The sequence below is a fragment of the Prorops nasuta genome, unplaced genomic scaffold, assembly GCF_024137725.1.
Source record: "Prorops nasuta isolate Cenicafe-Biocafe unplaced genomic scaffold, Cenicafe_Pnas_1.2 PNAS00004, whole genome shotgun sequence".
NCBI lineage: Eukaryota > Metazoa > Arthropoda > Insecta > Hymenoptera > Bethylidae > Prorops > Prorops nasuta.
In genome coordinates, this window is record NW_027116801.1 from 1,656,563 (window position 1) to 1,680,681 (window position 24,119).

Here is a 24,119-nt window from a genome sequence, read left to right on the forward strand (position 1 = left end):
CTGTCATTGTGTTGGTGTGCACGGTCTCTATCAGTCTCTATACATATATGAAACACGAACACAGTCGAATTATGCGTGATTCGGCTAGCTTCACTCTGTACTTTACATGAGAATGATATGTATATACATACATACATACTACACTATATAGCTGAACCACACACGATTCAATAAATTTCCCGTTGTGAACTAATAGTTGTACATACATACTGGTACATGTACATACATACGAAGTAATGTATGTATGTATGCACCTGGTGGCAGAGGGCAGAGGGTTGAAATGCTTGAAATGAAATTGGCAAAATAATAGAAATAGTGTATGGAGTGAAGTTAACTCAAAGGTAGTCGATCAATCAATTCCTCTCTCTCTCTCACTCTCCTCTTTTTTCAAGGAAGGGGATTTCTCTTTTCAGTCACTCTTTCTTTGAATAACTTCGATATCCAATCCGCTCCGCTTTTTAAAACACAAAAAGAATATGGCGGCTGTGACAAGCGATCAAATTAGTGACTGTTAGTGACAAGCTGCCTAAGAGATGGGCGTCACGTTAAATAAAAATTTTTTTATCGGTGATAATGAACAGTGATGTTATAAGGAACGAATATGGCGAATATTTGATGCTGAACTTTGATAACTTATGCAAACGCCAATAAGTTTTTCACAGTTTCTCCAATACGAGAGAAACATTGCGTTTATTCCACTTGTTTATTAACGCTAAAAAGATTTAATACTTACGCTGCTGATATTGCACAGCCTACAATTAACAATTACAACACGTTAAATAATTTATGTGAAAAATGGCTCGTGAATATGATCATTTATTTAAGCTGTTGATCATAGGAGATAGTGGTAAATACATTTGTTTCTATGGTTTTAAGATTATCTGCAGATAAAGCAACGTGATAAATTAAGTGTCCTTTATTCAACTACAAAATTCGTTATTGCTTAGCTTCTCTTAGTGCTCTGTATGTCTCTTGTATCTTTTTCTTTGTTTAGCTGATATTACTTTTGATTAAATTTACATATAAGAAATAAAAATTTTCCATATATTCATCATCAGCATTAAAATCAAAAGCTTAAGAATCTTGATAGATGATTCAAACTGTCATATAAGTATAAATATATTTAGATTTGTTGAAGAATTGATTCCTTTAATAATTAATATATAGCTTAGCTTATAGTACAACATTATTATTTTACTTGCCATTCCTATAAGAAGTTTCATTTTACTTTTTAAGGGGTTGGAAAAAGCTCTCTATTATTGAGATTTGCTGACAACACATTCAATGGTAGTTATATTACAACAATTGGTGTTGACTTTAAGATACAAACTGTAGAAATTGATGGAGAAAGAGTAAAGCTTCAAATTTGGGATACTGCAGGACAAGAGCGTTTTAGAACAATAACTTCTACATACTATAGAGGAACACATGGTGTTATAGTTGTGTATGATGTGACAAGTGGAGACTCGTTTGCTAATGTGAAGCGATGGTTACATGAAATCGAACAGAACTGTGATGTGGTCAACAGGGTTCTTGTAGGTAATAAAAATGATGAGCCTAATATGAAAGTTGTGCTAACTGAAGATGCGCAGAGGTTTGCTAATCAAATGGGTATACAATTATTTGAAACATCTGCAAAGGACAATATTAACGTTGAGGAAGTGAGTAAAATAATAACTGACATTTTCATGTTTATTTCATTAATGAGAAAAATTTTTCTTTAGATGTTTATGGCAATCACTCGGCAAGTATTACACACTAAGAAGGAAAGGAAGGAACGTCAGGCTATTCAAACAAACGAGACTGTAAATTTGAGGAAAGGCACAAAACAACATAGAAAAAAATGTTGTTAGCATGATTTAAAAATATATTAATATGAATCCCCCATCAACAATATTATATAATACAATAATAGGGCAGAATAAGACAGGGCATATTTTACTTATGGAACTGACATGAGATACTACATATCTTTGTAGTATAAGTATAATTTGATTCTCATTTTATGCTTGTTATTGATGATGCTATGGTAGGGCCTAAGAATTTACAAGATAAGGCTCTTAAATCCCCTTAGAGCAGTAGTAATCAAAAAACGTTTATTTCCATAACTATAAGAGATAATTAATTTTTGCATAAGATACTTATGGGATGAAAATAAGAACAATTTTAAAAAATTACCTATGCAAAAAAGTTGCTATCCTTTCTTACTAGATGGGTAACTGTTTTTATATTAATGCTGTGTAGTGAATTTAAGAGCCTCATCCTTCGTATAAAATGAAATTATAGCACGAACATAATCAAAACTAGAAAACTTAAGATTATTGTTCTGTAAGCACAAATTAAAATAAGGATTGTATTCCATGAATTGTCACATTTAATATTTAAAATTTTTCTTTCAATAATTTTGTATAATTTTCCATATATAATCTTAACGAAAAAGCCCAAATTTTTACAAAACTTCTTTATGACTTGTACGTATCCTACAGTAGGTACGAGGATATTTTTATAGATATATTAACAGTGATCATAACTTTTTTAATACATAGTGCAAAAATGTGTAAAGTTGAAATTTTCCAAAGATAAAGCGTGGAAACATTAATCAAATAAAAATCATCAAAATATATCATACATTCGGCACTTATATAATTAGCTTTATTACAGCTCAATTTTCAACATATTCCAATACACAGAAAGATTTACTAATTTAATCACTTTTACAAATACAATGAAAGCCTTGTAAACGATGTATCAAATGTAACAGGTACATTGATTTTTTGACATAATATTTGGTTAAAAATAGTGATGACTGAAAAAGCAGACACGTTACAGAAACTCTGTACAGATAGAAAAACTTTATTTCCAAAGCGTATAAATAGATACAATAAAATTTTATAAATTAATTATAGAAAAATACATTTAGTCATTTCTGCTTCCTATTGGAAGCTTTAATGTTATTTAAAAAGTTCCATATCTGTTTGCGTGTTTCGTCTTGGGTAGTTTAAAAGGCGATTGTTCATTTTGCTAAGATTCTCCAAATGAATAAAATCAAAGCAAAGTAGTGGTGGCAAGGATTTCTTACTGAGATAAGACTAAAAAGAATAGGAGAGGTTGCAAGGTTTTTGTCAAGTCCAGCTATGACAAGCTATCTGTGTTAATCTGTGATAATAGTTAAGTTATTGTGTCAACTCTCATACTGTAATACTGCTACAAGTACTTATCCTGTCCTTATTATTGTAATATTGTTTTAATCCTAGTGTATAACCCCCAAAGGGCAATAAGACGAGATCCTGTAACTTGTACATATATTACTTGCCAGTTTTAGTGGCATTTATAAGAATTTCAATAAAACTGTATATCCAAACTTGTTTATTACTGTTATACAGTTATAATATTGTATTGATACTGATTATTATGTATGCTTATGGAATAAAAAGAAATAGGTGTACTATAATCATTATATTATCTTGGCTTGTAGCTTCAATATAACTGCTTGTTATTTAAAATTAAATGAAAACCAAATTGTGGAATATTTGTAGTTTAACGTAAAACCATTAGGGTGAAAATCTCATTCGAATCTTTATAATTTCCGTTTCTGTATTTGTTTATATGATTGCCAGAAAACCTCGATTGTAAATAATGAACAATATTCGATAAAATAAAAAGAAAGCAAAAGGGAATTACTAACATAAACGTACATTTAATTAAAAAATAATTATTTGTATAGAAAAACAACAATTGAACAGTTTGCAGGAAAAAAAAAATTGTTATGAAAATTAAATTTTCTGTTTTAAAGAAATGTTCTGACAACCCTTAGTTCTCAAGCAGATAATGCCTCCACTTTCCTAGCCACATTTAATTAATTTAATCATTTATAAAAATAAAAGAAAGTAATATTTATAATATTTGCATTAGAAGAAAAGATCTAATAGGACAGAATGTTTCTAAAAAAGTGATTGGCATTGGTGTGTCTGTGTGTGGTGTCAGATTGCAGACGCTCAAACCCCCACTATGCCATTTAAGGCCATCAGTCGTACAGGCTTTGGGGTTACATCGGGGTTCGCTGTGCGTTTGCAATAAAGCATTACACATACATACATTGGAGTGTTCGTTGAGGAACATTCGTTGTTCCCTACTGTAGACAATTCCAAGTCGAAACTTTCTGTTCTATTTTCAGTCCGAGCCTTGGTTACTAAGTTATTTAATAAAAAATCTGACTTCTAAGATCATAACAAAAATATGTAACTATAAAAAGTACTGTACGAAACGCGCAATCAAAACTCGTACATTTAACAATATTGCTTAATACAATTAAAAAATGCTACGTAGAGTAGCATGGAGTTCAGTTACGCCACATTGACACTTTCCAATTACTTTTGTCGCGTTCGGAGATGTCAACTTTTTTGTTGAATATAACTCAACGGTATCAAAGACTCGAATCGAAAAATGGTAAACAAAGTTTTGACTTAGAAATGTCATTCTTTACAATTTTCCTTTAGCCGTTACAGGTCATCGTTTATAAGCATATACTGGAAACGAGAATTGAAAACTACCAGGTCATCACAGGGCTTAATAAATAATGAATGAATAGTTAACACACGAAGATCTCGCTAATTCAGTGAACGGCGAAAATTGGAGAAAACAATTCCAATCGTCTACTTATGTATATATGAAACGTGGGCAATATATGGGTTATACGTCGAAAGGGGGTAATATAATATAGATTTTGTATGAGTACATAATAATATGTGCTATATAACATTGAAATTTATTAGCGTTTACACAAATCGATACATAGAAATGCATATACAATTATATACATATAACGTACGTGTTTCGAGGCAGTATTTATGAAGTTTTCCGAGAACCAAATACTGCCAACAAGTAAGAGTAGAACTACGCGAATGACATACAATTTTTTCTAATATATGCGTACAATTTCTTAATATTTTCAAAATACTGTGACGTAATATATATATATATATATATATATACATATACCATTTTGTGATATACGCGCACGCGCGTACATATTATTATACTGTAGCAGGGAAATGATATTTTTGTTAGTTCCTGGAACAAACAAGCAGAGAGGTATATTATTGTATCGCATTTGAACTCTATTTCTAGCCTATATCCATTTAGTGAGTTTATGCGCGCAGGTACCTCGTATTACAGTTAAGGGTAAAATTTTCTGCCCAAGACATGCTGCACCTGCGCTATACAAATACCTGAAAAGTGCTCTTTGACCGTGTTTACTACTCCTCTCTCTCTCTCTCTCTCTCTCTCTCTCATTCTTTCTCTCTTAAACACACCCTGTCCATTTGTTTATCCTTTTCGCCCCTCCTTCCCTCTGCCTCGCTCCCTAACCGATCTTTCTTTTTGTTCCCCACGATCATGTCTCACCCGGAAGATTATATTGTATTAACGAAGGACTTTTAACTGTACCATTTTTATGACCCATACATTTTGGCCATATTTTTAATAACACGTCGCATTTTAAGGCTGGCAATCGTCAGTCTGCAACAACCGATTTATTTTATGCCCATCATTAAAAAGATGCTTAATACACGGTCAAGTGTATTGAAACTTGAATTATCAACTACAGACTTCTCTTTCATTTCATTAGACTGACTACAATTTTAATTTTGATCTGTGAATCAATATATCGGGTGGCAGGTTAACCGTGACGAAAGTATAAATTATAGTAGTACGAATGATTGTTTAATAAAAAATGTCGTATATAATTTTTGAATCTATTCTTCATCGAATGAGTTATCAAAGATTAAAAATTGCTCATTTCGAAGCTTCATATTGGTCAGAGGACCACTCTGCCGAAGAATTATTGATGCGCAGTGGAACGAAACGCTGCTTTTGCGGACATCGAAAAGTAAAAAAATTAATCAATTTGTGAAAAAAGACTTTAGACAAAAGTTATTCAACTTTCACTGCTGCACATTTTAAAGTACTTTCTTTGACCTTGAAGGTCACCGCTAAGGTTATTACGAAGGTTAATTGAAACTTTTTAAATTAGAATCTAAATTTTTACGATTCATCTCAAGAGTTTCTCGTACCACTATACAAATCTATTATTTGATCCAGTGGTTCGCGAGACATTTCAATTTGAAATCATAAGTAGGTGAACAACAACGCGTATCTGTACGTAGCGGTCACGTACACTACTTCAGTCAGACCTATTCTTATATAAAATTTTAAATCGAAATATCTTTTCAAACTTCTGGATGAAATGATAAATTCGTAGTGTTTCTAAAAGCTTTTGAAACGAAGTACAAGGTCGTATAACAAAAATATAGATTCTAATTTTAAAAATTTAATCTGACCTTCATACGACCTTAGCGATGATCTTCAAGGTCAAAGATTATTTTCCGAGAAACGCAAGCGTGAAAGTTGAACAACTTTCGTTAGATCGCTCCTTTCATAATTCCACCAACTTTTTGGACATTTCGATGTCCGCTAAATCAACGTTTCGTTTCACTGTGCGCTGGCGCTGTCTCCTAATAGGCATTCTGTAAGAGGCACTGTTTTTCTAGCGTTGGATAGGGATGCTATAAATGTCGCTCGGTGTACAATAAGCGTAATAATTTAGCATCAATTTTTTACTCTTATTGTTTCTTAAGAAATTTTCCAAATAAAAAAATGCCATTATTATTATGAATTATACAATAATTAAAGTGTATCGATGACACATGTCTAAATAGTATTGAGGGATTGCAGGGTTGTTAATTCTAAGCAAGTATTGTTAAATAAACTATGGATCGCTGGGTTAATAAAAATTTTTAATGACAATTTGAAAATTGTGCGTTTACGACGTGACGGAGCTCTAATGAGCACCGTATACGCAAAGAAATAAATTTAATAGTCGTTAGTTAGCTCGAGAAATACAGGTACCTCAGCCTACACATGTACGGTGTTGATTAGGCGTTCGCTGCGTTGCAGTGAAAATCGTAGAATTTTTAAATTTAAAGAAAAAAAGATGGTAGTCTAGCGACACATCATTCATCAACAAAAATTACCCCAAAATATCGCCCTTGGAACGTCTTAAAGCTTTGACACGTGCCCCGCTGATTTATTCTATATATATTGTTAGTGAGTGAAAAATATTTTTTTTTTAGTCATTTCTATATCTATAAGTTTATAATAATAACTATTCGAATGGAGTTATTTAACATTTAAAACAAAGTAACGTCACCTAGAACGCTTTATTATAGCACAAAGTTTATAAAAGCGTTTTTTTTATTGAATACTTTAATTAATTTACCTTTTCCATTATAGGGGCATTTTTAGAGAAAACGTAGACCAATTAACTGTTTAAAATATAAGAAACAAAACTTTTTGATTGTTTTTACATTCATAAAAATTTTATCGTTAAACTTTGTCAATTCTCGGACAACTGGATTATTTAAATTATAAAAGTTAGTAGTATATCCATAAAAATGATTCTTGAAGTTTTTCACCTATATTCAAACAGCGACAAATATGCACATGTGTGTTCATGACGCTACTCAACGTCATAGCTGTCGCCTATGCAGGCTTAACTCAGTGTATAAAGCGCAGCAATCTTTTAATGAAAAAAAGGTGAAAAAAATGTCTGAATCATTATATAATTTATGAATGGCAAAAGAAAGAGACAAAATGGTCTACTTCGGCCAATGGTTTAAAAAAGAGAAAAGTTTTGGAGACAATCGGGATTAAAAATATCAGCCGGCATTGCAGGCGCGAGATCGATTCGTGGACTGTACGCGATCGCTCGGGGTTTAAAAAAACACGAGTGCACGGGGTGGAAATGGAGCGACGCGATTGGTCGTTGCGCATTCGTTGGTTTTCTATTCAAAAAATTTGCCTGTCCGCGCGAAGCAGCGTAAACGGATTTTCTAACGAGGGATGAGTCTTAGCGATCACCGGGTGTTGTTGGAATGACTAAAAAAATGGTTAGATGTGCTAGAAGAAGATGCGGGGGATGGTGGAGAAGGAGTGGAAAGAGAGGAAGAGTGGAAAGGGTGGAAGGTGGACAATATTTGGAAAGGATACGGTTGAACGGGACGGGGAATCGAGAGGGTGTCGGGAAGGGAAGTGGTGCTAGTCGCAACGTGGTTTGGAGGACAGTGTAGCGCGCCCCTCCTTTCAGCGAAAACTTAAAAATGCCGCCGCAGCGCAGCCCGAATCGATATTCGTCGGACCGGTCACGTGGTGCGGCGTGGAAGCAGGCGCGCCAATCGGGCGCTACCTGGGGTCCGCTAAGCCCCGCCCATTGCTCCGAGCGACGGCGCGACATCTGACTTCGGCCTGGCCGAACGAAGCCCGAACCGAACCAACTCGGAACGTCACTCGTCACTTTCAGTACACAACTGGCAGCGCACCGGTTCGCATCTTGGCGATGTCGTTCGTCGGTCTTTTGGACTGCACCTGCAACCGATTGAAAAAAGAGACGATCGAGACCAACGAGACGACAGCCGACGTCGATCCGAGAACCACGCGAATTCCACGATCCTTTGCCGTTCCACGAACACGCGCCGCGCAAACTTCAATTTTTCTAAATTTTAATCTTTACTCGCGCGTGTGAGTATAGTCGTGTACGGACTAGAAACGCCGTTGTGTGGCCCCGTGTTCATATGTGCGTGCGTGCGTGCGTGCCGGAAGAGAAGAGTGTTCACGAGACCGAGTGGCCGTTTCGCGTGTTAAACAGAGCCAGTCGGTGCGGTGCGTCCTATTGGAACGACGGAGACGGCTGTGCTATATTCACGGAGTGTTGGAAAGAGAGAGAGAGAGACGAAAGTATTGGATCGCGCGACGTGCCAGACGAGGACGGTGCGCGTTATTTTAGAGTGTGCGTGTGAGAGAGAGAGAGGTGGCACAATCCGTGGGAGAAGAGAGTCCAGTGAAGCGAGAGAGAGAGAGAGAGAGGAATGGAGGGGGCTTAGTGCGTGAGTGAGACGAGTAAAGTAGTCAAAGTACACCGGAGGAACGGAGAAGGACAATAGTGGTGACTTGAAGAAGAGGCGGATGGTAGAAGTATTATAAACGAAGACGAACGTGCAGAAAAATAGAAAGAGAGAGGAGGCAGTAGAGTACGACAGTGTTTTACACGTGCAGTAAGAGTGTTTTCCAAAGCGGATCTTCCCAAGATTATTGGTGTATAAATTGAAGTATATAACGCCGAAATTTGTGCTCCCTCTTATACGTCTCTACGCTTCCCTCCTTCCCCTTCCCTCAAAATCCCCTGACCCTCCCATTTGCACTTCACTCGCTAGAATCCGCTAATCAAGATATATACACTAGTGCACTGTGGTATTTACGTTCGTTCAGTAACATGTACACGCGCATACATACGTATTAATACACTCATACACACATGTAATAATAAATATAAGGGACAGGGCGAGACGAGCAAACACATGCAAGGGATACAGAGTCACAGTCACCAGTGTGACTGTGTTGGTGAGTGCGAGCAATAAAACGCAGCTCTCTTGGAAGTAAAAGTAAAGTGGATGTCTCGAAGTATTTTTGGTGGATCGAGGAGCGAAGCGATCGAAGTCTGCTGGAGAGGGGAACCCGGTGGTGATAAGAGAGGGGGGAGTGAGAATTATTATTATCATTTTTATTATTACTATGTTTTTCGATAGATACTGAGTGTCGGTTATGTAGAGTGCGTGCTTACAGTGAGAAAGAGATAGATAGATAGAGAAAGAGAGAGAGAGAGAGAGAGAGAAAGAGAGAGAAAAGAAGAAGACAGAAACACGGGGACGATACGGTAAGAGAAGGCAGCGTCGGCTGCCTGTAGTTAGAGTGGAATCAGGAGAGAGAGAGGGAGAGAAAAGTTATTTGGAAGGAGTGGACAAAATGGAGGAAAATCAGCTGTTGATGACGGAACTTCCACCATTCCCGAGGAGGTTTCTCCACTCGCTTCATCAGCCACATTTGACCCTACCGACCAGGTTGAGGCACCAGAGGAGTCAGGATAGCCCGTACAACAGGCCACAGCAAAATCGACAGGGTAACACGTCGCAATATTGGCGGGCGACCAATCAAACAAATTTACCAGCGTACGTTCAGGGAATTTCTCGGCAAGAGATTGCCCAGCAAACGAGGGGAGCTGGTGAGACAGTGTCCACCAGTACCCATATATCCTGTCTATACCCGGAGATCCTGGCGTTGATCTTCAGCTACCTGGACGTGAGGGACAAGGGACAAGTGGCACAGGTCTGCACGGCCTGGAGGGACGCGGCCAATTACAAATCGGTTTGGCGTGGCGTCGAGGCCAGGTTGCACATAAGGACAAAACAGGCACCGATCCTTTTCAACAGTTTGGTCCGCAGAGGAGTCAAGAGGGTTCAGGTACTGTCCATCAAGAGCGGTTTCAAAGAACTCACTAGGGGAATGCCGAATCTCGAATCTCTCAGCCTCAGCGGTTGCTTCAACCTTACGGATTCGAGCCTAGTTTGTGGTTTTTGTCAAGAATATCCAAGCCTGATCAGGCTCAATTTGTCCCTGTGCAAGCAGGTGTCGGACGCATCGCTGGGAAGAATAGCACAGAGCGTGAAAAATCTGGAACAATTGGAACTGGGTGGATGTTGCGGGATCACCAATTTCGGACTCTCGTTGATCGCTTGGGGTCTCAAGAAACTTAAGAGACTGGATCTTAGGAGTTGTTGGCACATCTCTGATCAGGGCATAGCCCACCTTGCCGGAAGGACGCAGGAAACTGCCGACGGCAACTTGGAACTCGAATACCTGAGTCTGCAGGATTGCCAGAGGCTGACGGACGAAGCATTAAAGCACATATCCGTCGGTCTCAGCAAATTAAAATCAATCAACCTCTCGTTTTGTGTATGTATAACCGATTCTGGTATCAAACACTTGTCGAAAATGACCAGCCTGCGGGAACTCAACCTCAGGAGCTGCGACAACATATCCGATCACGGTATGGCGTTCCTAGCTGAGGGAGGTAGCAGACTGATATCATTGGACGTTTCGTTCTGCGACAAAATCGGTGATCGCGCACTCGAGCATATTTCTCAGAGTCTGTTCAACCTCAAGGCACTGTCCTTGTCTGCTTGCCAGATCAGCGACGTCGGCATGTGCAAAATCGCCAAGACTCTGCACGAGCTAGAAATCTTGCACATTGGACAGTGCCAGAGGCTGACGGACAAGTGCCTCATCAGTATCTTCGAGAACATGAAGCAGCTGAGATCCATCGACCTCTACGGCTGCACGAGGGTAACGACCGACGGGATCGCCAAGATCATGAGGCTACCGTTTCTCTATAACGTTAATCGTGGCCTTCATGTGCAGAGGTGATGGGGATGAAAGCCCTTGCCCCGACAAACAAAACTTCCCGCACCCTTTATTTCTCTCGTACCCCCTTTCACCTTGAATTTACCTACTCTCTATCGGTTCTTTTCTCATCGCATACATCCATCCCATCCTAGCGAGCACTTACTAAACTCGCCTTTCATCCTCCTCGTCGGCGACCCGCTACAATTACCTCCACGTTTCTTCAAGGCCGATCGGCTGGGTCCTCGACCAGTAGGAGAATCCTCCATCCAGAGGATTTGCGCCAGTCCAAAAATCAACGGTGCACCAACCTCTTCCTCGTCGATCCCTCCCCCCTTCTCCACACGACTCTACACCAGACCATCATCGCCAGCGATCCAGTTATCGACCATTTTCTTCGGGATTCACCGGACTTCTCTACATCTTCGTTCTCGACGGACCTCGTGGATCATTTGTGTTTGCACCATTCTCCTCATTATTCTGCTGTTACCATTTCTTCTTGCGTTTCACTTATATTCTTTTGTAGAAATTACCGTTAAGCGAGGATCTTCGAACCGAACGCAGGATTTGTAAGTACACTTTGGCTATCACTCATCTCTAAAGTTTCTCGAAGAAACAAAGCGAACTTTAACGCCAATTCGATATCACGTTTTTTCACCATATTTTTACGCTGTGGATGGGCTCACGAGACTCGCCGCTTTACACTTTTTAGTTCGGATATGTTTACATTCGTGCAAAGCTTTTGGCTCTTCGATTTGTCAGAGAAAGATAATTTTAAAATGAACACACTTATTGTTGGGGAGGGGAAAGTTTGATGTTGAAGAAATAGTATTTATGGCTGATCGTATTTTCGACCGTTGATCGGTAAACGATCGGTATACCTCATAAGAGAAAGAAACGTAATTGTTCCTTATAAAGATTCTCTAAATTCAAGTACAAACATTTGATTCGTACTGTGTTATGCTTCGTAACGAACCATCAGTTTTTTCGCCAAAAAGAATTAATTACTGTTCGTTGGAAATCAATAAGCAACTAAGTCCCTACGATTACCAGAGAGGTGATAGTGAAAAGTTTCGCGAAACATCGCGATATACTCTCGATTTCGAAAGGTGCGAAAAAGATTCGGCCGTTATGCGCGAATCTCTCCATTATAATGTGATAAATTTCTCTCTTCTGTTTTTCCTCCTTTATCCCTATATATAACACATTGATAAATTGTCAAACGTAGTGATGCACGCGATACTAAGGACCGTTTGTTCCAACTTGTACGTACATTTTTAGTAAATATGACAAACGGTGGTAAATTCATTCCACATCATATCTTTATCAACGAGATAAATTTGTACGTGGAAAAGAATGATTAGCATGTATGAGGAGTAACGGAATTTGGTCGAAGGAAAGAAAATGCAGACTATACACAGTAACGCATGACTTCGCAGGCTTCAGACATAATATAGAATCGTCAAAAAAGGAATTGGACCCAGAGGATTCGATGATAAACGATGAAAAGAATAGGTCGAATGATTCTTGGAAACTAGTTGAAGGAAAATTCTGCGAGAATGCGAATAGACTAATTTTATTTGTAAAAGGATCAAGTTGGGAATGACGTTTGAGGAGCGAAGAGAGTAGAGTAGAGTAGAGAGAGAGAGAGAGAGAGAGAGAGAGATTCGGAAAGAAAAGAAGATAGAGCAGAGAATTGATGGATTTTGATAGTGACTGTACCGGAATGTACAGGAGGACTACAGTTGGTATTCAAGAGGTACGAGGGAGCAGTGGGATAGAAGGGCCAAAGGCAGAGCTCGTCTGCAACAGGCAGCTCGAAAACCTGAATTTCAACCACGGCCACTGCGCCTCTGCCTAGAACCACCCATATACTGTCTCGATCCTCTTCTTTGCTCTCTCTTTCTCTCTCTCTTTCTCTTTCTCTCTTTGTACCAAGCCGTGCTTTGCCGACCTGCCAGCGTGTCGCGAACGCCCATGTCAAGCGCTTCCTCCTACTAAGAACCTCTTCGAATATCTCGGAAGTCCACCTTCCAAAAACCCAACAGCTCGAAACCTTCCTCCAATCTTTATTCTTCAGACCAGCGACGAGAAATTTCTAGAATTCCCCCCTTCCCCTTACTCTTCGTCGCTGACTCGCCCATCGAAACAAAGTCATGCGCTATATTTTCTCTCTCGCTCGCACTTGCTCTGTCTTTGTTTATTGTTTTCATCGCTTTTTCTCTCCCTTGATTTTAGAAATCATTATTTCCATCTAGGAATCGAATTTGTTTTGGTATTTACAAATCATACCTGTCTTTTTTGACCGTAACTCGAGCCTCTTTTTTTCCGGGAGACTCGAATGTTTACATTCGGTTAAAATTCTCGGAAACTTCATTGGTAATTGAACTTTGGACATTTTGAACGACTATTCTCTTTATTCTCTTCTTGGTATAACGAACGAATTTCGTTTCGTGTTTCTCGATATAGCATATTGTTCTTGTTCTTTCGAGTCGTGAGAAAATCTGGTTAAGGTCGCCTTTGAGGAGACACATGGAAATGTGTTCTCGTGTTGTTTGGCTTTCCTGGAAGGGAAATTTTTGGCCCTGGTGGAGGCTTTTCGAGAAAAAGAGAGGAGTATCGTATAAAAAGTTCTTTTGCTTAGCGGGGGTCCGATGTCCTCCAGCTGGTTCTTATTTATTACGTCTTCAAAGAGAATCAGTTTAATTTTTCTTCCCAACTCGAATATTTCGCATTTCTTATTTTTGGAACTGTTATTTAAATTTTAACAATTCGGGAAACGAATCGTTTCGTTTCTTCAAGTTTTCTATCGCTGATTTGTTCGACGAGGTCTCTCTTGTTAAAAAAAAATGTGTTTCGCTTGAGAGACAAAGCAAGAATTATTTTCTGTAAAAAGGAATCTGTTTTTATTGCATGCAAAATTGCGTTATATATAAGGTCAAAGGACTGATTATTCTTCCAGTTTCTGCCTGTGTCTACAGATCCGTAAAACCTCTCTTTTCGACTGGCCTCTTCTCCTCCACCCCCAATTATCCAATTCCTCGAACACGTGAAATTCAAAGTTTAGTCGATTCTTCGCAGACTATCAACATATTCCAGCTACACACACACACATATATATATATACTCGTTAAATAATTTTTCTTTCAATCTCGCGTAATCTTTAATGCGTACATTAATCTTCCTATCGTCTGTTTGAAATCCCTTGATAACGGTTTGAGCAAAACCGAATAGTCACACTGTTGAATCAATAACAACTGAGCTTCGATGGTTTGTTTTTACGGTTAAAAAAATAATTTCACGAAACTCGATTCTCTATCATTATAATGTTTTTTCTTTTTTTTTTTAACACGAAAGCTTCCTAACGATCATCATACTACATCCCAACTGCAAAATTCTTCAAGTTTAACGCTGTTTATCGACTATTTCAAATGCGCCTTTTCTCTAACAAAAATCTATCCTGATTAATTTTACTATCAGAGATTGAAAGTCAAACACCGAAAAGTGTTTCTCGCTTTGATTAAAGTTTCTCGTTGAGCAGAATTCACACAATTTCACGATTTCTCTCCACGCCGAGCGTTTAGAATTTCGTTTTATAAAAATTCGAGCAACTTGTACTTGATTATCGAGAAATGAACGCCAGGAGAAAAAGGCAAAGTATTTTTCGCTTTGATCAAGGTCACGTATTTCACTCGGTGTGTTCCTTGCACGCATCGACGTTAGATTTTAGGCTTCCCCGGTAAGGTCGAAGTCGTTTCGACCATGGCGAGGCTTCCGGATGGTAGTTGTGTGTTGCGTTTATACATATTTATTTGCCGAAGTTTAGTAAACATTCCAGTCTGCTTCATCAAGACTGAAAAAGAGTGACTCGATATAGTGTATCGGGTAAACTGGAATGTTTACGAAAGGTCGGTAAATAAATATGCATAGACGCTGCTGTTATCATCGGGGGAAGATATTCCCGGTCAAAATGCATTAACTTTATAAAGTTGGTCGCGAGCACTGTAGGATATACTATAATACATTTACGAGGAAGCGTCTAGAAATAACCGAGGCTGTTTCGTAACGAACAACCTAGAGCCAACCTGATCTTTTTTAATTGTTCTTCGTAGTTCCCTTCCAAGCCCTCAGGAATTTCGGGTCTGGCTTCTCCTCCGATCGGCTTCTAACCCAATTCTTCATACTTATTTCCATCGAATTCCACGCAAGATTGAGTAAAAAAATTCAAATTACTATCGTATTTCAATCGGCTCGGAATTTCAGATCTATACTTTTATAACTTTACGTGAAAGTTGCTTAAAATTATTCCGTATCATTCTCGCGTGCTTGGTGGTTTCGTACAAAGTTCTTGAATTCAAATGGATGAGAGTGTACAGAATAATGATAATAATAATAGTCAGTTTGTTTTCTGAAATAGGAATGAATTAATACGAATTTTTTGTGCCGTTCCGTTAAAGGCGTTTGTCGTAAAAGGATAGAAGGAAAGAGAGAGAGAGAGAGAGAGAGGGAAAAGTAGTGCATCCTAAGCCGAACGTCCGGCTAGACTTGTTTCGCATAACACACGTGCCGTAGGAGGCGACTGGTTGGCAGGCAGGCAGGATAAGGCCGGATGCGTTTGATGCGAGAGTGAATGAGAGCATGGATAATATTGTACGGGGAGATGAGATGGAAGAGCGAGAGAGAGAGGAGAGAATAAAATTCGACCGGTGTTCGCCCCAAGAGGGAGAAGCGAGAGGGAGCAAGATGAAAAATTGGTAGAGGCAAGGGAGGCGTTTTCGGTCGGCGGTACGGTTCGTGCGTGTGCTTTCTCAATGTACGTCTCTCCTCTGTGCCGTAGACATGTGTGTGGAGAGTCAGACAGAGCTGACAGTCGGGTAGACAAGGCTGGAAAGTGGAGGGGGAAAGACTAGAGGATGGAAATGAAAAGAAACGAAAGGAGAAGAGAAGAGAAGAGAGGAGAAAGAGACCGAGAGCGGTATGGTGTACGCGCGTACGAATGCATTTGGCGAGCAGGTGGGGCGGGTGGGGAATCCCCTAGCTGGATCGAGTACAGCCGAGGAGCGGCGGCGTTGGCCGAGGGGATTCGAGCGGAGCCGAGCGGCTCCGACGTCGCTCGGAGTCGAGAGAGGGGGGTACTGGGGGGAGATAGGGGGTAGGCTTTTGCCGCTACTCCACTCTACCACGCTCTACCTACCTAAGCTACGTTACTCTATTCGTCTTTGCTCGCTGCTGCTGCTGCTGTTGCTTTAAGGGAACCGTCGACGAGTTTTGGACGAAAACAGCGAGAGGGAGAGAGAGAGAGAGACGCGTGATTAAGGTGGAGGGACTTTGTACGAGTGCAAGAGAGAGAGAGAGAGAGAGAGAGAGAGAGAAGAGGGGGGAGGTACTTTAGCAGTCTCTCTTCTCTTGCCCTACCCTAGGTTAGGTGCTATTGTAATCGATTGGAGATGCGGAACTTCCCCTGACCCTCCCGGCAACGTCGACCCTTACCGACTACGTAGACCCGTTACTCATTGTCTGGCCTGCCTGCCTGCCTGCCCGCCTGCCTGCCCGCCTGCCTACCCGTTTGCCAACCCCTGCCTGCCGCCTGTACATACGTACACGCTCGGCTCCTGACAACCTTCCTGCAGCCAGCGGGAAGGCATGTGCAGCGCAAAACACGCACACGCACTCGCACGCTGTACTAACCTCATTGGCATACAAGTGCGTGAAACTCCCACATACTGACTAGGTGCAAGGGGACCCACAATGTCCTCTGCTATGTACTGTATAGTCAATGTGTTACACGCACACTAGCCCGAGGAACAAGACGAGCCATCCAATACCATTGGAAAAATTCTACTCCCCTCACGTGCATCCCGACACCTTTCTCATCCATGTGTGTCAACCTCCGTTCGTTTTTTCTGCTTCTTTTTATTGGAAAATCCAGTTTTCTTCTGGCTTTAGGATTAATCGTCGAGTCGTTCCATCTTTTCGTTTTTCTCTTCCTTTGCTCTTCGTGCGGGTACCTTCAATTCGGAGCTTCTTCTGTGTGTATATATATATATATATATATATGTAGTGAGGCATGAACCGTGCATTTACATTGGAAAGATGGTAGGGGGGGGGGGGGGGTATTGGACGCGCCGTATCGCGACAATAGGTTTATGGTGCAGGGAGGCATGGGCAAATGGGCATAGTTAGGAGGGGGAGAGGGATGCCTTCATCCCCATGGACACCGGCACGACCACCCATTATATCGGCCGTTTCAAACGAGAAAAGTCACCTGTCGCTCGAAAATGCACCACTCGCCTATTTCATGCCCGTCGGAGCGGCAGCACGTTCTTGTTAATGCGCGTTAAAGAAGCGAAAAAAGCGCCATGGTTTTCCGTAGATAAAAAACTGTTGGGGAGGGAGGGAGCAACCGAAACCAAGCGAGGCGATTTATTGAAAGAATTTCGAGACACATCGGGTGGTGCGATGGATAAAGATTGTTAGGCGCGGACGAGCAACAGGTAGAGGTGGAGGGGCAATGGGGAGAGAAAGAGAAAAACTGAGAAACGTATCAAATAGTGAATTTATGGGCGTCATTAAAGTGACAAATAAAAAAAATGTTCCGACGCGCGCGGTTTATCGCGACAGAATCGTAACTCGCTTTTCCATTTCTCTCCCGGCAGTCCGGATTTCGCCACTCGAAATTTCACTGTCTTTATCAAACGGATTCAAAACGAGCGAGAAACACTTTACGCGTTTCCCAATTCGTTAACGGTTCGCTCTCTTCTTCCAACGTGGAAACCTCCCTTTATTGTTATCACTTTATTTATCAATTTCATCTCTCTCTCTCTCTCTCTCTCTCTCTCTCTCTCTCTCTCTCTTTTATATTTAGACCGCTCAAACGTCAAAGCGAGATTAACCCTACAGCCGGGAACCGCGTTTAGCGACCGAGCAAAAGGAAGCTTATCGAGGGTACGCTACATCTTTGCACGTTTCTTATTGAATCGACGGAAATTGGAGAGGAAAAAACCTGACTTGTCCTTTGAGATAAAAAATAAGTAAATAAGTTACGTTTTTCCTTATGGGGAGAAACGAAAATTTCGAACGAGCCATGATCTAGCCATTAATTTATGACGCGTGTATCGATTGGCGTTAAGGTTCCAGCATATTGCTGGGGAAAAATCGCTTTTAACCAAGTGATGAAAAACTCGTTAAATTGTTTAACATTGCTCAATTGTTGCTTCTCAGTGGAAACGCGATTGCTCAGCTGTTGGAGAACCGTGCGATGCAGCTTCGTGTATGCATACAGTACGTGTAGAGTATGTATCATAAATAGGGAAAAAACAGTCCGCTAAGATTCACGATGTACGTAGTTGGCGATACCAAAGTGTACGTAATGACGAAGGAAGCATTGTATCCTGAAAGAGTTTGCGATTCTATTGTAATTGTATTTTCGGAGAGCTCCTACAGTGGAAACAGTCCGTTTTGCATTTCCATTGTAAAAAAAAAAGAAACGATGAGAGACAATGGAAAATAGTAGGTGAGAGGGGGGGGGGGGTGGCCGAGGCCGAAGGAACGATAGCGAAATATGCCGAAATAAAATTGTATAAACGGCAGGGCGTTTTACGATGTAACATAAGTTGTAAAATATTGTGAAAAACACATTTTGCACGTGCGAATTGTGCGTTGATCGCTCGTAACGTTAAATTAAGCGCTTGGTTCTCAACGAGAGAAGGAGAAATGTGGCGAAAGAGGAAAATCGCTTAGATCCAATTGTGGATTGGTCGTTGGAGTAATTTTGCTTATTTATTGTTGCAAGGTTTTTCCATGGAGAAAACCTTTGGACCGGAGTGTTTTTTATTTAGCGCGCCGAATTCAAACATTAGTCGCCCGTAAGTCAAAGCGCGCGCTCTCCTCTGTATGTATGACTGTGTGCGAGCGCGAGCGCGATAGAGAGATAGAGAGACAACTGCACGAGTGCGAATCAATGTGATACCAGTAAATTAGTAACCGTGATCGCTGAAAAATAACGATTCGTCGCAAACGGTCTTGACTGATTTCTTAACACTATCGTGATTAGTTAAGTTTTTCTTCTCATGCTAGCTGTTTATTATTTTTCCTCTTCTGATTCTTCCCTCTTCTTCCTTTCTGTTCTGTTTCATCTCGCTGATTCGTATCTGCCACTGTTCAGCGCACGTTCCCCCCTTTTCCCTCTTCTTTTAATTGTCCGTTTTTTCACTGGCGGAAAAAATGCTTTCGATGCGTTCCAGCTATTTCGTTAAAAGTCTGCGATCTGCGCAGCGGCAGAAGAACCACGCGAACGCAAACGGAGACACACGTAAAGAAGCATAGAAAGCACGAGACCACGAAGAAGCTTTCGTGTTATAATACGCCGTTGTTTCCAAGTAGGTTTCGCTAGCGAGAGATAATTAGACTGATACCATTTTAGTGTCTCGAAAGAAATGTCTCCTGTATCTTTCGCTGGTGAATAGATTTTATCAACGAACAGAATGTCAAATGCCAAATGATAGATTCTAAGTAATATAGCGTGCCAGGTTATAAGCTCGTTCGAGCAGTCGACCGTTGAGAAATTTTGCAGAATCGTCGTCTCCAAAGTCAAAACACTCGCGCTTTCTCAGCCTCTGCTCCGCGATGAAAACAACATTTTTGGCTCTCGACAGAGTCTCTTTCTTTTGTTCCGGAAGGCCAGTTTGTATATACACAAGCATAATAGTTCTGTGGAAATAAGCGTAGCAAGAGATTCGCGGTAGTCGACCTTCGAGAACCGTGCATTGTTTAGCTCTCCGCTTTGTTTATCTTACAGACACAACGCATTGGCGCGTTTTTTCATAACAGAAGCTACTCTGACTCGGCTCGGCCGTCGTGATGGAAGAACGCTGATGAACGATTTTGCAAAATTCTCAATGAGAATAGTTTTCGTAGAGCGTAAGCCAATTGCGCTCGTCGCAATTGCAGCTGCCGAAGAAAAGACAGTCATTTAACCCTAATTAATTTCAATGTATCAAAAGCAGTATTCCTAAAAGACCAGTTTGCTCGCGTTGAGCGTTATACGTGCATACGTTGACGTTACGTCATTAACCTGCACTCCACACTCGCGCTTGTTTCTCGACAAACGAAACGCACGATCCTATTTCTACACGCGAGTCGCCAGCGAGCCGACAATTTGCATTTGCGCTTCTTAATGTTATTAAATCATTCGTGGTAGTTTCTCGCATTCCAACGCGTACATGAGTGCGAACGATAAAGCTACGCGTGTTTTCGGCTAGAGGTTATGTTTTTGTCCGTTTCTCCAGTAAGACTTTTCAAGATTCCTTTTCGAGAAACAATCGACCGTTCTTCGTTATTGTAATATTCGTAAGAAAGCAAAAATTGGAAGGAATTTTTTAAGCTAGGTTGTTGGAGTTAAATTGACGTAAGCCATAAGAGTACAGTGTCCCGCACAGCTTGTTTTGTTTTTATAACCTGCACTCGCCGTTGTAAACACTGCCCTGTTACTTGATTCGTTCGCGCTCATTTGCTGCCTGTTTTTACTTTTAGCGATCCATCGCGCTATAAATTTGTTCACGGGCAGGAGGGACGAAGAGCGATTGTTACATTTTGATCATTCGACCCTGAAACACGAGTCGATTGAGTAAAGACAACGAATACGCTGCTGCTGCTGCTTTGTTCGATTAATTGTCTTTCCTGGTTTTCCACTAGCGCGTGCGGAACGACGAAGACGATGCGACGTGAGAAAACGCGTAGTCGAGAGCAGTCAAAACGAGATTCTCAAGGTTCCACTTATCTTATTTTCCAGATCAGAGGGAGGGAAGGGAGGAGGGAGACTCCCTCCTCCCCCTCCACACGCTCAAAACTTCAGACAAACGCCAAGATTTGCTTCTATCTCGAAGTAACATGGTGTATTTAGTTTTAGCCGTTCGATATCAATTTATGTTTAAGTGCGAACGAGAATGCATGCATCTTTGTGTGTGTGTTGCATTGAGTGGGAGTGTGTATGAGAGGTGGAAGGGGGACGAAGAAGAGAGACGTATCGATGTAGATAGAGAGCGCGAGAGAGAGAGAGAGAGAGAGAAAGTCTCAACTTGCGCGAGAGAAGGAAAAACGATCCTGCGATTTTACGCTTTTTAAAACAGACCTCGTTTCTTCTAATCCCGTCGCGAAGCCTCTTGCGAGATCGAAAGACGGATTCTTCGACTATTTTTTGTTCCAATTATTGACAAATACGAGACTGTGATCTTGGAGGGCGCGAGCTAAACAACACATCGATGGCGAATCCCGGTCAGCAGAGAGATGCTGGGATTCCCCGTCGATTCAGTGCCGGGAGCGCTAGCGTTCTTCGTTTTTAGACGCTTATAATTATTATACTTACGTCCAACGACTAGACGAATATTTTAATTTATATATATATATAAATATATATATATAGTATTATACGTATACACACAAATAACGAGAGATGCTTCTGTATTAGTACGCGCTCTCGCCGTGTACTCGTGCGTTTGAGTGAGAGATTTGTGTATGTATATGTGTGTGTGTCGCTAGACGGTTTCGTTAGTTCCGAAAATTTCTCCAAGCGCAATCCACTCCTTCTCTGCCTCACTTCTATCCCTTCCCTCCCTATATTTATCTAAAAACTTGAGTTTAGGCGCTACCCATACGCAGCGTTACCTCTCTCAAATATCTAAAGTTTGGAAATTACGATTTTTCTTGAATTTCATATCGATTCAAAAGCGACGCGCGTTTAAATTTCATTCGACTCTGTTAATATTCCATTTGGCCGTCGCATATACGAGACGCACTACTCTCATTCGCGCGTCTGCCGCAATGCCCACAGAATTTACCAGTGGCTTCTCTGCAAGAAACTTTAGTCTTAAACAAAGAAAACTGCGAATTGAGTTGTAATCGGATAGAAAAGTGTGTTTGGCGAAAAGAAAAATGTTGCCCTCGTTTAGCATGTTATTATCCGAACATTGTGCAATAAACGAATAGAGAGAATGTAGAAGGGGGAGAAGAGCTAGGGAGTATAACTAAAGTAAGGTTAGGAGTAAAAATTGTCGCGACTGCGCATGCGCAGTCAGGCTGTGTCGGACAATCAGGTGCTTATTTGGGATTTCTCGAAAGAAGAACTGCAGAGAGCGCACACTATATTTGCTATATTCCTGTGTGATGTGATCCCTTCCTGCGTATCTTTATTTTTGTATTTCTCTCGGCAGCCGCGAGCGAGACGAGGCTAGCGTAAGAGCAGGATCGTACATACACGGCTGGTTCGAGTTATTTTTGCTGCAGTTTTAGCGAGGCGTCCAATAATGGTGGTTAACCGTTTCACATAACCTACCAGGTAGGTGGACATGTAAATCCACACGAGCGACTGAAAGGACTGGAGAAAATTTGCTTGATTCCTTTGCGTCAGAGTATAGAGAGAAAAAGAGGTAGTGAGGGAATGTAGGAGGAAAACTAATAAGCACGCAGCGGAATGGAAAAGCCGATGTACATTATGCAGGTTAGGCGAGGGCGACACACTTGAGATGGTACGCGTCGTGTCTCGCGACGATAAATGTATAAAGCGAACGCGCGAAATTCAAAGCGAATTCGGCCTGCTGATCACTCCGTCCGCGACATACATTGTAACTATAATATACCTTGTAAATACTCAATGATGCTACATTAAAGAAACAAACACGGTGCAACGTGTTTCTGTAAATATTAACACGAAGAAGAATATTTGTTAAATATAGAATATGTTACGTTTTTCAAGAAACTGTTCTCTATAGTTATTTATATGCCAAATCTTGTCCTGTCAACTTACCACCTATCTTATTGTCATGTGAAAATCACACATCCTTTCCACTTCTCTGCACCTTTCTCCCATTTTCCCAAGTACAGGTAAGTAAACACTTCAGTACACGTTTTATAGTTAAAAAAGGAATAAAAGATTTGTGTTCAGAGTTCGATAGAAATAGTGTTTATGCAACTTTACTGTACATTTCGAATGACAAAACGCGAATGGATTCATTGCTAAAAGTGCTTCCAGTATCGGTGATTGCTTTATTAACGCCGTTTCACATTTATTTGTCTACCAAAAAATAACGTCTTTCCTACCATCAACCATTATACAAGTAAGGTTAAAACAATCGTAGGGGGAGCCACTATGAGTACTTTCGACAAACATCCCGCGGCTTTTTCCTTTGATAGCCATAAAGGTAAATCTAATGTTTCGACATTTTTTCTGTTGGATTTGCAGTTGTAACTACAATAACGTCCTACGTGTTCGTTCGCGTGTGTGTGTGTGTTCGTATGGACAAAAGTAACCAAGTGTATCGATTTATTAGTGCAGGCAGCGCTACAGGAAAGCAAAATGAAAGAGTTGATGGAAATTGATCTGAATTAATAATCAACTACCAATAGCCCTTTTTTCCATAGTGCAGCTTTTAATTATGTTCTCAAAATCACATTCATCGTGGAACAATTTACATTGGCTGTAGTCGCTCACAGCCTCTACTAAACTAATAACCCTCGTATACGTACAATTTATTAACGACGACAAAACGACGATCTCTAAATATTACGGCTCTGATACCCTAACTAACCTGTTCAACCTTTGCAGTGAAACTGTACTCTTTTAGAAAAGGTCTCGATTCTCTTGCGCGAACAGTGTCTCCGCTTTTAATATTTACAGTTTATCAGTTAAAAATAAACACACGTCAGTAGTTGAGAGATTTTTTGTTCAAACCGCACATACACGCATACACACACTTTTCAACATTAAAATGCAGTATAACAAGCCTTACGTATACTGTATAATTTAAAAAACAAGTGCTAGCTGAGAGATGTTATTT

At 40.4% G+C, this 24,119-nt stretch overlaps 2 protein-coding genes across 2 annotated transcripts; both read left to right on the forward strand.

The window, feature by feature from the left end:
* Positions 1 to 284: 284 nt before the first annotated feature.
* On the forward strand, positions 285 to 3,779 carry Rab35 (RAS oncogene family member Rab35). The gene is made up of 3 exons (XM_066725220.1): positions 285 to 847; positions 1,237 to 1,661; positions 1,725 to 3,779. The coding sequence occupies exons 1-3, from the start codon at positions 796 to 798 to the stop codon at positions 1,851 to 1,853; spliced, it is 606 nt and encodes a 201-aa protein (XP_066581317.1). The 5' UTR covers positions 285 to 795; the 3' UTR covers positions 1,854 to 3,779.
* A 4,605-nt stretch (positions 3,780 to 8,384) lies between these two features.
* LOC136772417 (F-box/LRR-repeat protein 14-like) lies at positions 8,385 to 23,035 on the forward strand. Its single transcript, XM_066725373.1, has 2 exons — positions 8,385 to 11,858; positions 18,511 to 23,035. The coding sequence occupies exon 1, from the start codon at positions 9,856 to 9,858 to the stop codon at positions 11,311 to 11,313; it is 1,458 nt and encodes a 485-aa protein (XP_066581470.1). The 5' UTR covers positions 8,385 to 9,855; the 3' UTR covers positions 11,314 to 11,858; positions 18,511 to 23,035.
* Positions 23,036 to 24,119: the final 1,084 nt, after the last annotated feature.